General features: G+C 32.0%; 1 protein-coding gene across 5 annotated transcripts in view; it reads right to left on the bottom strand.

Moving 5' to 3' along the window:
* Positions 1–1,887: 1,887 nt before the first annotated feature.
* Positions 1,888–13,417, bottom strand: part of LOC114342269 (neutral ceramidase) — a 111,187-nt gene continuing 99,657 nt past the window's right edge. For all 5 annotated transcript variants that reach the window (XM_050656006.1, XM_050656009.1, XM_050656008.1 and 2 more), the window contains 4 exons: positions 7,009–7,104; positions 6,653–6,817; positions 6,022–6,134; positions 1,888–2,132 (listed from right to left, as the gene is read on the bottom strand). In XM_050656006.1, the coding sequence (XP_050511963.1) occupies positions 1,952–2,132; positions 6,022–6,134; positions 6,653–6,817; positions 7,009–7,104 (555 nt within the window). In that variant the 3' untranslated portion in view covers positions 1,888–1,951. The remainder of the gene's footprint in view (positions 2,133–6,021; positions 6,135–6,652; positions 6,818–7,008; positions 7,105–13,417) is intronic.

The raw sequence follows: 13,417 nt of genomic DNA, 5'->3' as shown, positions 1-13,417 counted from the left end.
ATATATTACCACATGAATTTGTAAAAATTAAATATTTGGCGAAAGACGAATTTTAAAAGATATCGACGTGTTCACAGGTGGATAGATCAGCATTTGACAAATCCCACACCTCAAGGATTTTGGGGGAGGTAAAAATTCGATAAATAAAAAGTTTGTAGATATAAGTATTTTCCAATAATTTTTTTCTCGGCCAAAGGGGGGATTTCAATTTATAGCCTCGTAATATGAATATATTTTAGACAATTTTTTTATGTATTCATATGTCATATTATGGTTCTTTGAAAAAATATAAAAATCGAAAAGAATGAAGTTAGTAACAAAGGGCCATAAGAGAAAAATTGGTACAGTTGGCGATATTGTAGACTAGCGCGAAGCTTTATAATACGTTTTCTGTATTTTTTAAATTTAAATAATTTTAAAATTAAATTACGTAATTTTATTCATTTATTATTTTTAATTGATTCTGCGGCAATTTGATTGCTGATAATGGAATACTAGAAAACCATAACATCGATGAAAGCTGGCAAAAACTCAAAGATAACAGGATCACTTGGAGAGAGAAAAATAAAAAATACTAACATATTAAAGAAGAAAAACCCGTGGTTTAGAGACGAAGTGAAGATAAAATGTGAAGAAAAGAAGAAAGTCTTTTTACAACACAGAACAAAACAAACACAACAAGCATACAACCACTTCAAACGAATCAGAAACGAAACGAATACTTTAGGGAGAGAAACAAAAAAGGGGGCACTGGCAGAGTTTCTCAAAACAGATGGAACACTACTTCACGACGGAACACAAAAAGAAGTATGGAGAATGATCAAAGGGCAAAGAAAGAAGATGAACGAATTAATAAAAGCGAAACACATCCAGAAGGAAACATGGGCAGACTACTTTCGATCTCTATTTGCTAAAGGTGACGATAATGAACCACCAACACCTGAAGTTACGACCAATGAAGAAATAAACATTGAAGAGGGAGAGGTAAAAGAAGCATTAAGAAAATTAAAAAATAGAAAATCTCCAACAGATGATAGAATATCGAACGAACTCCTAAAGTACGTAGGACAAAATCTAATGAAACAACTATTAAAACTAATACAAAAAATAATAGAACAACAATTATTATGGCGCTGTATTTTATACAATCCTCTGGCTGTATTGTATTGTATACAATATTTTAGGTGTTCCTTGTGAATGCTAACGAGCGATCCATAATTATTGGGATCAAAGCTATCCGTGGAAAAAATTACGTATGTCTTGTTTTAATCTGAAAGAACGACGGATTGTGACGTCACGGCCAACTGCGGCTATATTCAGTGTTGTTATCATCACTTCCCCAAACAAAGAATAAAGATTGAAAACACGTTGAAAAGGTACCCAATCTCAAGACCTTTTAATTCGTATAAATTTTGCTTCCTCTGTTCCCTTTTTATGTTCAATTATAGTGTTTTTTAAGTTGACGTACGTAAACTAGAAAGTATATCTGAATTGATAATAGACATGCACTGTATAACTATCTCTGTCGTGCAGAGCCACCTATGGTGACAATAATTTTGGATCACACGTTATGTTCGGAATGACGATTTACGTAGAGACCCTAAAGTCGAATCTACTCCAAATAAAATTAAGAAAATCATCAGGAGACATAAAGAGGGGTTCCAAATGCATTCCAACCATGAAGTACTTCAGCTTATTGTCAAATAAATCCACATTAAAAGGTTTAAGAGGACTAAACCGTTCTCGCTTGTGTACCGTTGGGCAAAGCTAGGATAAACCAAGAAACATCTAGATTACAACATTTTTTAGGAGAATTAAGTTAAAGAAAAAATGCTGATTACTCTTGTACATAAGGTGGATTCTTATTGTGTAAAATAAAAAAACGCATTGGTAAGTTTTATTATATTTACATATTATGTATGTCCATTGTTTTGAAGACATTTGTTATTTTTTATGTTGTTACGTTAAAACTATCGGAACTGCCAAAATATGGTCGTATAGTCGTAAACATTCCTGGTTTATAATATCCATGTTGAGTAATTCTATATGTTCCTGGTTCTACATTATTATTTATTTCCCATCTGACCGTAGCACGACTCTCTCCTGGTAATGAAGCTCTCTTCCAGATAAACCTTGAAACGAAAATAGTTTTAATACTGCATTTAAATCGTGCATTTATGCCTGGTTGCACCAACATATCTTAAGCTCCAGCTTAGCTAAGCTCTACTTATAGATAGGGCCTCCTTGAGTATCACTTGCGTTGCACCATAATTTTAGATTCGTACCTTATTATCAATTATATCTATTATTATATTATGGTATTCTTATTGTAATATATTATAATTATATTATATTAATTCTTATGATATTCTCGAGTTTAGCTTAACCCGCGAGTAGTCGCGCGGTGAGATAGAATCTCAATTTTTATCCTTTTTCGCGATAACTTGATCAAAAATTTTGCAATTTTGAAAAAATTTCGTAAGTGCCTCGAGGAAGGGTGCAGTAATGCGTAGGAAGTTTTTTTTCTTCTTCTTTTTGTGGAATTTATGGCTTTGGGGAGAGTCAATTAGCTTTAACCCGCGAGTAGTCGTGCCGTTAGATAGAATCTCACATTTAATCCTTTTTCGTAATACAGTAAAACCTGTCAGTAACGGCCACTAAAAATGAAATAACTATTTACCGATATAGAAAGGTGGCCGCTATTGCCAGTTTTTGTAGTCTACATATAATTGGTTTGGGAAATTTTTAAACTGGCCGTTAGGACAGGTGGCCGATGTTGGCAGGTGGCCGTTAACACAGGTTTTACTGTACAGTAAAATTTGTCAGTAACGGCCACTAAAAATGAAAAAAGGAAATTTTTAAACTGGCCGTTAGGACAGGTGGCCGATGTCGGCAGGTGGCCGTTAACACAGATATTTTAAATAAGATTCTTAGAAATATATATTTTCAATATAAAAAGTAGATAAAAATAGTACAAAATAAAAATTTGTTTTAAATTCGTATATTGAGATAGAATCTCACACGCGACTATCGACGTTACAGAAGTGAGCGCGACTACTCCCGGGTTAAGATCTGTTGGTTCAACCGGGCATTAGTTACTTATACACAAACAGACCTTGAAATAAGCCTTTTTTCGGATGTTTAGTGACTCTCACACAAGAAATTCAAAGTAACTGTATATATAGTGAGGGGCAAAACTATGGAATAAATTAATTTTGATGAAGTCAATAGTATGATATAATATATTATGCCAAAAAATATAATTTATAAATAATAAAAATCGACCTGTTTCGAGATTTACCTTCAAAATCCTCCATTTTAGAGAAAATGAATTTTTTCCATAATTTTGCGCCTCTGTGTATTTACTACATAACACTTGTATATTCCTGATTATCTGATTTCTTTAAAACACGAAACTTTAAAGAAAATAAAATAGCCTAAAATACGTTGAAACCCCTTTTGCAACATATATACGAAAATTTTTGGCAGTTATTTAAATGTAATATTCATAAAAAAATAAATTCAAAGTAACATCTCCTTGGACTATCTCAAAACACTGTCTAAGAGAAGAGACTCACTTGAAGTACTTCTAATACTTTTAGAAATGGTGAATTTAAACCCAATGGTCGTGAGTTCGAATCTCAATTATTGGGTGTGATATTTTTCATTTAATAAAAATTAATAAATGAAAATAGTTTCTCTCCTTGTGGAATCAGTACTCACCGGAGGGACCGCATACGTTAGGATACAATTAGCGTCTCTTTGTAAAGATAATGAAGTCGAGTTTGCGAAGTAACAAGACATTTACTCAGCATACACACTACACGTTGCACTAAGTATAAGTATCTGATTGCAAAATCAACTGTACCATTAGTCCAGGGCGCATCTGTTTTGAGATGGACGTTGAGAGGTGACTCAAATTTTTTTGCAGAAATTGCTTGAAAATAACTCAAATAATAATATTTGAGTTATCCTCCCACTCAAAATGGTCCGGAACATTGTTTAAATAATCAAAATGTCAAAGATGAAGGAAAAATTCGATTTTTTTATTGGTTTTTGATTATAACTTTAAAACTGTTCATTTCTGAGAAAAGTTGTTCTGACATAAAAGTTGCGAAATTAAATTTCCTACAATATAGAATTGGTTAAATATTTAAAAAATAGTCACCCTTTTTGCAAAATAGCAATAATTGCGAAAAAAATACCATACAAAAACAAGTATTCGCATTTTATGTTTTTCAACCATTTATGCTACACTTCATATTTTATCTAGAGAAACTTTATAATACAGTAAAACAAAACTGTAAATTTCATTAATATCGGTTTAATAGATTTTACAAAATAAATTTTGCAATCCAGCTTTCGCAAAAAAAATTTCTTTTAAATGTTGCAGGACTGAAAATAAAGCAGATAGCAAGTTGAATTTTTTTTTGCTTATAGAAGTGTACTGTACCTTTCATTTTGAATTTGCAAAATTAAAATCGATTAATTACCACGGCGTCAGGAAATTTTTTAAATAAACATTAATTTTTGGTGCCACGAGCACGACAGCGGTGTTCGATTCACACAAGTTGATTTCCACCAAAATTTCTTTCAATCTTTATCTAATATAATATTTTCTTACTCTATATTTTGTTGTATTTTAATATTTTAATTCCACAAAAATCAAACTAATTTTATTATTGTTTGTGAAATATTGTTTAAACAATTGCATATGTTTAAAAATAATAAACTTTTATTCTCCAAGTTAAAATATAGAAACAAAGAAAGTTTTTGCTAAAAAAACTGTTATTTCAAAGGATAGAGTATGTGTTTTTATTTTGCAATAAACAAATTTATTTATTTATATCGAAATGTAATAAAAATTAAAATGTATCATCAATCATTATCAAAGGTCATTGGAATGCCCAATCAGAGCAAACTATCCGCTGTCCTGCGCGTAGCACCAATTATTAATGTTTATTTAAAAAAATTCCTGACACCGGTAGTTAATCGATTTTAATTTTGAAAATTGCAAATGAAAGGTACAGTACACTTCTTCTATATGCAAAAAAAATTTGAACTTGCTATCTGCTTTATTCTCAGTCCTGTAACATTTTGTTAAATGTATTTTGCAAAATCTATTATACCGATCTTAATAATATTTACAGTATTGTTTAACTGTATCATATAGTTTTTCTGGGTGAAATATGACGGTCCTAGTGTAGCATAAATGGTTGAAAATCGTAAAATGCCAATAATTGTTTTTTATGGTTTTTTCGCAATTATTGCTATTTTGCAACAAGGGTGATTATTTTTTAAATCTTTAACCAATTTTATATTGTAGAAAATTTAATTACGCAACTTTTATGTTAGTAAAACTTTTCTTGAAAATGAATACTTTTAAAGTTATAAGCAAAAAACGAAGAAAAAAATCGAACTTTTCCTTCATTTTTTGACATTTTGATTATTTATACAATGTTCCGGACCTTTTTGAGAGGGAGGATAACTCAAATATTATTATTTGAGTTATTTTCAAGCAATTTCTGCAAAAAAATTTGAGTCACCTCTCAACGTCCAAATGTACTAATATTTTTACAGATGCGCCCTGGTCTACATGCCAATGGCCACTAGTTGTCGAGGCATTAAGCTAAATAAAAAAAAATATGCTTTAACATAATTCATTTTTTTGGGATAGCCTTATTTTTTTTGTTAATTTATTTGACGTTTAATTTGTCAGATTAACGATCTGTTAATTTATCTCACTTTTTTAGTCTAGGAGATTGGATAAATTCAGTTACCAAAAAGAAAATATTTTCGGTATTTACTTTTACAGCCCATGGGTTTTTTTGTTTTGTTAGTACGAAAATTGTAGTCAAACCTAGTTTCTATCTGATTTTAGTTATTTGTTTGCAAACTACATAGAACAATTTGGGTGTCATGATTTTTCTGTCTAGTAAATTGGTATTTTAATGTGGTCAGATATATCAGATATATGTGGATAGCCAAATATCAAACACAAACATTTTTTAAAATACTTACTTAGTCTCCCAACTGGCATCTGTTGCTATAGTTTTCCATGAATTCTTATCTTTTTTCTCGACAGTTAGAAATGTATCTTCTTGCAAATTACTATTTCTTGGATGACCAGATATCTAAAATTAGTTTGTCTTGGTTAGCCTTAATATAATTGAATTCGGTAGTCATCAATTAAAAAAAGAAAACAAACGAATGGTCAGAATTATTTGTTTTACTTTTGAAGACATTTTCTTGGAAAACCTGTATATTGGTTCATTTTAACATTTGACTATACTAATATATGTAGTTCACTAAGAAAGATGACATGAATTATTAAGTGGCTAAAAAACGATTTACCTACTAAAATAAATCTCGTAAAAATAATAATTTCCATTCTCGTAAAATGGCAACAACAAGCAAAGGAAAGGAAAAAACACTGAAAACATCTTCACAAAAAAGACAAATTCGGAAGTAATTATTTTGGATACGTTGGAACTTTTGAGGAATTTAACATAAGGCTGGTCTACACCATGTAAAACTTTAAAGCCTAGAAACCCCAATGGTTGGCCATGGCCGTCAATGGGGTGTCAACTATTACAGATGATGATGAAAATAATAATTGTGAATGTTGTTATATTTTTTAATCGTTACTTACAAAAACAGTAGACACCGTATCTCCTATATGGTATAAGGGTTTCGGTTGAACAATACATTCACCAAAATCACCAGTTCCAGGACTGTCCAGCATTACTGGAGGCAGTAACGAGAAAAGAGTTTTTGGAAACTTATATGGCATTCCTTCGTCGTTTACTGTTTCCCCCTGATACAAAAATACCTAGATTAGTATAATTTAATGTATTATTAAGTATTATTAAGTATTATTTTTAAGTATTATTATTAAGTATTATTTTGACAATCCATAATTTTAAATTAAATTTATGTGAATATTTTTAAATTTCATAAAATTAAATAATAATATTATTATCAACTATAGTGGATAAAAATAACTACCTTTAAAATTGCTGCTGTCATTTCTCTAAATATTTTAATATAAATTGCTAAAGTATTTGGTCCAAACAATGTGGATGCTCCCTCGTATCTTTGAAGCTAAAAGTATACAAAAATATTAAATATCATAAAATGATGAGTTCGGTGACATCAAAACAGGCTACGTTCTTGGTTTAGGTACTATTGGTTTATGTTCACAAGAAATGACTATGTATAGTATATCAAAGAACACAAAGGGAAATACCATAAAGGGAAAATTAGAAATATATACCAAGGAGAAAATCGTAGAAGCCCAGGCAGGGTTCATTGCGGGGAAAGCATGCTTACATAGATCACATTTACACGGTCGAATAACTAATAGAGAAAAGAATGGCCAAAAATGTCTCCGTTGTTCTGGCCTTTGTAGATGTTAAGAAGACCTATGACTTGATACTTAGAACAAAGCTATGGGAAGCAATGGAAGAAATCAAAGTTCCACGAATACTAATAACAGCAGTAATTGCAGTGGACAAAGGACACTGCAGCATCAAAAATATATGTGGGGATCAGATATGGGAGATGAAAACAGATCATTCTATCCCCAAATATAAAATGGAAATACTTTCCAGGTGAAAATACACTCCAGAGAGGTATGGAAAAATCCTTCCAGACATCTGAAGTATGAGGGCCACACCTGGTATACAGATCGGTCCAAGACAGAAGATGGTTCGGGATCAGGAGTATATAGTGAGGATAGGAACTATAACGGTTTCATCCCACTAGGAGAATATACCTCTGCATTTCAGGTAGAGGTATATGCAATCCTGCATTTTGCACGGATAAACAGATTGAGGTCTAATACTAATAAGAAAATCAATATCTGTTCAGACAGCAAAGCGGCCTTGAGAGCTTTAAACACTGTCAAAGCTTGTATGGGAATGTCGCGAAGAACTCGACACTCTGGCGGAACATAATTAGATAAAAATCGTTTGTGTGCCTGGACATCAAGGGATCTTTGGTAATGAGAAAGCTGATGAACTTGCTAGACGAGGATCAGCAACAAGATATTTGGGCACTCCTAAGCCGCTCCAGAACTGGCACTGGGAGAGCCCAGAAGCACAATCAGAGACCGATTAAAGGGCTGGATACGAAGACAGCACAAAGAATACTGGGAAGAAATTTCCACGCAAAAGCATTCGAAGAGATTTATACCTCAGACATGCGCAAAAAGAGCTGAAGAACTGTTCAAAATGAACAAGAATCAGCTCAAAATTACTACAGGTTCCTTAACTGGACACTTTTCTGTAAACGGACAGGAGTATGTAACGGAGATCTCAGTTGCAGACTATGCAAGAGAGAGACCGAGACAGTCAGACATTTATTGTGCGACTGCGAGGCTCTGGACTGCAAGAAACAAGCAATATATGGAGACTGCAGGCCAAGTCCGACAGTAAATGGCACTAACCCAATCGGCCTTTACAGGCTAATGAAGGGCACTACTATATTGGATTGGGTGTCATGAGAACAAATGGAAGAAAGCACAATAAACTGAAAACTGCAGTGAGACCGGAGTGCATGCACGGACGGCTTTCAGAAAGGAAAAAAAGTAACAGCAGTAAAAGCATACTACAAGAATAACAAAGTAGTTATCAAAACGAACAATAGAATATGCAGTGTATTTAAGACGACAAAGGGAATAATAAAGGGCTTCTCCACATCCCCTACCCTGTTCAAAATATTCTTAGAAAAATCTCTGAAATCATGACGAAACGAATACTTATGTACCCTAAGTTTCCTTCTTCTTTTTGTGTCACTCTTGTTAGTCCATTCTTTCACGGTTTTTGCTCTAAATTTTAAAGAACCGCTTGGATTGACATGTAATTTGGCATACGCATAGCTTATATGTCAAAGAAAAAAAGTGATATTGTGCCGATGTGTGCTTTTGCCCTGGGGGTGACTGTCACCCCCTCTCGGGGGTGAAAAAATATATGTCCAAAACAAGTCCGGAAATGGGTAAACTGACTAATTTTAAGTAACTTTTGTTCTATAGAGCTTTTTCGCCAAGTCAACACTTTTCGAGTTATTTGCGAGTGAATATGTTCATTTTTCAACAAAATAATCACATTTTTAGACGGTTTTTCGGAAATAACTCAAAAAGTAATTATTTTGTCGAAAAAAATGTTCTTAGCAAAAATATAGCCTATAAAAAAGTTAAAATGTACATGTACGCGTTAGGTCTCTGTCTCTCGTAGAACCAGAGTTATAGCCAATGAAAAATAGATTCATATTCACCAAATTTCAAATAGAATATTTCGACGTGAAATATCCAAAAAATTAAGCACTTTTTGGGGAAAACTCATTATAACTTTTTTAAAGTTTTTAAAAAAATATTTATTTCTGTTTTTACAAAAAGTTTCTAGCATTAAATTTAAGCAAGTTACGCTCAAAATAAAGTTGGTCCCTTTGGTTTTTGCAAAAAAAAATCGGGAAGACCACCCCCTAATTAGCAACTTAAATAAAATTAATCGTTGCCGCTCCACAAATTATTTTACTTATATTGTGTTTATATGATCTGTAAGTTTCATCGATTCAAAGTGCTTATTTTTGAAAAAAAAAAAATGGTTTCAAAGTAAAATTTTTAAAAATTTAAATTTTGAAAAATATGCTTTTTTTCAAAATAACTTAAAAATTGTTAGAGATACCAAAAATCTCGAAAAACAAAAAAAAGTCAGATTTGATTTTCTGAATATCATGTATATTTTTGTTTTTCTATTAGACAAAAATTGATCAAGATTTGTTGTTTCTAAATTTGCATACATTCGTGAGCAGTGACTCGTTCAACCCCTTTTAACTACAGCCCTTTCAATAATAAGGACTTTGAACCGATGAAACTTACAGATCATATAAACAATATATACACGAGTCAAGAAACTTGTGAAGTCGTTACGAATAAGTTCATTTAAGATACTAATTAGGGGGTGATTTTCTCGATTTTTTTACCAAAACCAAAAGGGACTAACTTTATTTTGAGCAAAACTTGTTTAATTTTGATGCTAGAAATTTTTTTTATAAAACAAAAATGAAGCTTTTTTAAACACTTTAAATAAGTTGTAATGAGTTTTCCCCGAAATGTACTTCATTTTTGGTTATTTCACGTTAAAATATTCCATTTGGAATTTGACGAATATGAACCTATTTTTCATTAGCTATAACTCTGCTTCTACTAAATAAAAAGACGTGATATATACACCACTTTTTTAAATTTTTTATAGGCTATATTTTTGATAAGAATGCTTTTTCGACAAAATACTTACTGTTTGAGTTATTTGCGAAAAACCGTCTAAAAGCGTGGTTATTTTGTTGAAAAAATGAACATATTCACTGCCAAATAACTCGAAAGGTATTGACTTAGTGAAAAAACTCTATAGAACAAAAGTTACTTAAAATTAGCCAGTTTACCCATTTCCTGACTTTCTTTGGACGAATATTTTTTAACCCCCAAGAGGGGGTGAAAAGCACCCCCAGGGCAAAAGGACATATGTGTGTATGCCAAATTTCATGTAAATCCAAGCGGTTCTTTAAAATTTAGAGGTTTTTCAATATTTTACCGCTAAAGAATGGACTATGTATCGGAAATTGGAAATTATGAAGGCTATCCTTACTTTCTCTCACAATAAAACACTGAAAACTTTTGTTTTCTATACTTCCACAAAATTTATTATTTACAACTATGTGACTACAGCTGTTTCGGCAGAGTGCCTTTCCCAAGTGATATAATTTACAATGTGTTTGCCTTTTTAAGTCTCTAACTGAAGAGGTTGAGGAGTGGGGAGCTGTTTGTCTCGAGTTGGTCATTCAGAATTATATCTGTATTTTTCAGTTTATTAATTTCCATAGATTCGAAAAAAGATAGCTTAAATCCTTTATTTTGGATATGCAGAATTTAAAACTCTTCACTGAAAAAATGATTATGATCTAGAAGGTGAAGTGCTTATGTAGAAGTGTCTGTTTTTCTATTGTTGAAAGCCCTTTTGTGTTCTGCTATCCGTTTGTCAAATGTTCTGCCAGTTTGACCGATGTACGTTTTCAGACAGTCACCACAAGTTAGTTTGTACACACCACTCTGTAGTTGCTTTCTCTTTCGGCTTTTATTGTTCTTAATATATTTGGTTAAGTTGTTGTTAGTTCTGAAAGCTGGTATTATTCCTTTCTTTTTTATGTATTTGACTATTTTTGTTGTTATCTTACCAGTATATGTGAGAGAGCAGAAGGTACTGGGTTCTTTCTGTGGTGGTGGATACACTAATTTGTGGTGGTGGATACATTGTAAATTATATCACTTGAGAAAGGCACCCTGCCGAAACAGCTGTAGTTACATAGTTGTAAATAATAAATTTTGTGGAAGTATAGAAAACAAAAGTTTTCAGTGTTTTATTGTGAGATAAAATGAACTTCCATCAAGTAACGGTCGAATCCATCAATTATCCTTACTTTGTTTACAGCTGACTTGAAGAGTTCATTAGTGGTGCAGCCAAGCCACTCTCTCAAATTCTGCAATCATGACATTCTTCTAAGGCCTGGATTCCGTTTTTCTTCTATTTTTCGTTGCATTATATTTTAAAGTAATGCGTATTTATGTCCTCTCATATGGTGACCCAAATATTCGTATTTTCTTCATTTTATCGTTGACAAAATTTCTGGGTGTTTTCCTATCCTTATTCTAACCCTAATTTTTGCTGATGACCAAATAGTGACCGCACAAGGCGAATATGAGCTTAGTTTTATGCTGAGAAAACTGAAAGAGGGATATACAAAGAATGGGATGGAAATAAACCTAAATAAAACTAAATACCTAACAACGTAGAATACATAAATTCATAAATTAAAAAGCTGGAAATAGACGAAGGTAAACAATCGAAGGAATAGAAAAGTATAAGTATTTAGGTTCCATAATATCAAACAAAGAAACAACGGAAGAAGATATAAAAAATAGACTAGGACTAACAAGAGACTGCATACGAAAATTGAACCCTGTAATGCGGGATAAGAAAATCAGTATAAAAACAAAAGGAAGAATATATCCATGACAAGTAGTTAGTATCCTCACTTATGGATCTGAAAATTGGAAAAAAATAAGAAAACCAAAAACAAAATAAAAGCAACAGAGATGGAACTCCTAAGAAGAAGCTACAGTGTAACAAGAACTTCTTCTTCATGTACCATGTCCATTCAGAATGTTGGTTACCATCGTAGCTATCTTAATTTTATTCACTGCCACCCTAAGTAGCATGCTTGTATCAACACCATACCAATATCGCAAGTTCTTCAACCATGAGGTTCTTCTTCGTCCTGGACTAAGTTTACCTGCAATTTTTCTTTGCATAATATTTTGTAGCAACCTATAGAATAGAATAGAATAGAATAGAAATATGCTTTATTGTCATGAAAAATTGTACAATTTTATCGACAAAGCTTATAAAAAGTCAAGAAAACAAAACAATAACAATCCAATTTACTAAAATTACATAAATCGTCAATATATTTACAATAATAAAAATAATAATGAAGTTAAACAGAATTAATCAATTGCAAAATTTAAGTAAATTGCAAATGCATAGTCTACCTAGTAATTAATAAGTTTAAAAGTTAAGCTGCTGCATATGACACCCAAATATAGATAAAAAAATGATAATAAAAATACTACTTGTGCAAAGGGTACTGTAATTTCTTAGTTATTGATTAAGAAAATCTTCTACTGAATAATATGGTCTTTCAGATAGGTATGCTTTTGTCAGTTTACGGAATTTGGGGAAAGATGGTGCAGATTTAAGTTGTAGAGGGAGATGGTTGTAAAGTTTTTTTGCGGAATATAATATAGATTTTTTTAGTAACTCAGAGGACGGGGTCGGCATATAGACGTCAAACGTAGAATTTCTCGTTAAGTAGTCAGGATTTGATCTTGGTGGAAAGACATGTAGATGTTTAGGAATTAAGCAAACAGTTTCTAAAATATACAAAGATGGAAGGGTTAAAATTCTGTGATCTTTGAAGTAACTTCTGCAATGTGTTTTTCTTCTGAGGGCAAACAGATATCGAATTGCTCTTTTTTTAATTTGAAAATAACATCGAATTGGGCAGCTGTACCAGAACCCCAAAAAGGAAGACCATAACGAAGATGTGACTCGAACAAAGAAATATATGTTATTTTGGAAGATGCTAAATTGAGTTCATTCGAAACAGATCTTATAGCATAGCAAGCTGAGGATAGTTTCTTCCTTAACAAATCGATATGGTGGGACCATTTAAGGTTGCTGTATACCTGTATTTGGGACCTCTCATTACATGTTCAAAATACTCAAGATATCATAAGTAACAAGAAGAGATAAAATAAATAACATAGAGATTGAGAAAAGACTGGGAATGAACTCAAATA

Source organism: Diabrotica virgifera, chromosome 7 (assembly GCF_917563875.1).
Source record: "Diabrotica virgifera virgifera chromosome 7, PGI_DIABVI_V3a".
NCBI classification, from domain to species: Eukaryota; Metazoa; Arthropoda; class Insecta; order Coleoptera; family Chrysomelidae; genus Diabrotica; species Diabrotica virgifera.
Note: the sequence above shows the minus strand (reverse complement) of the source record. Positions and strands in the feature narration are given on the sequence as shown.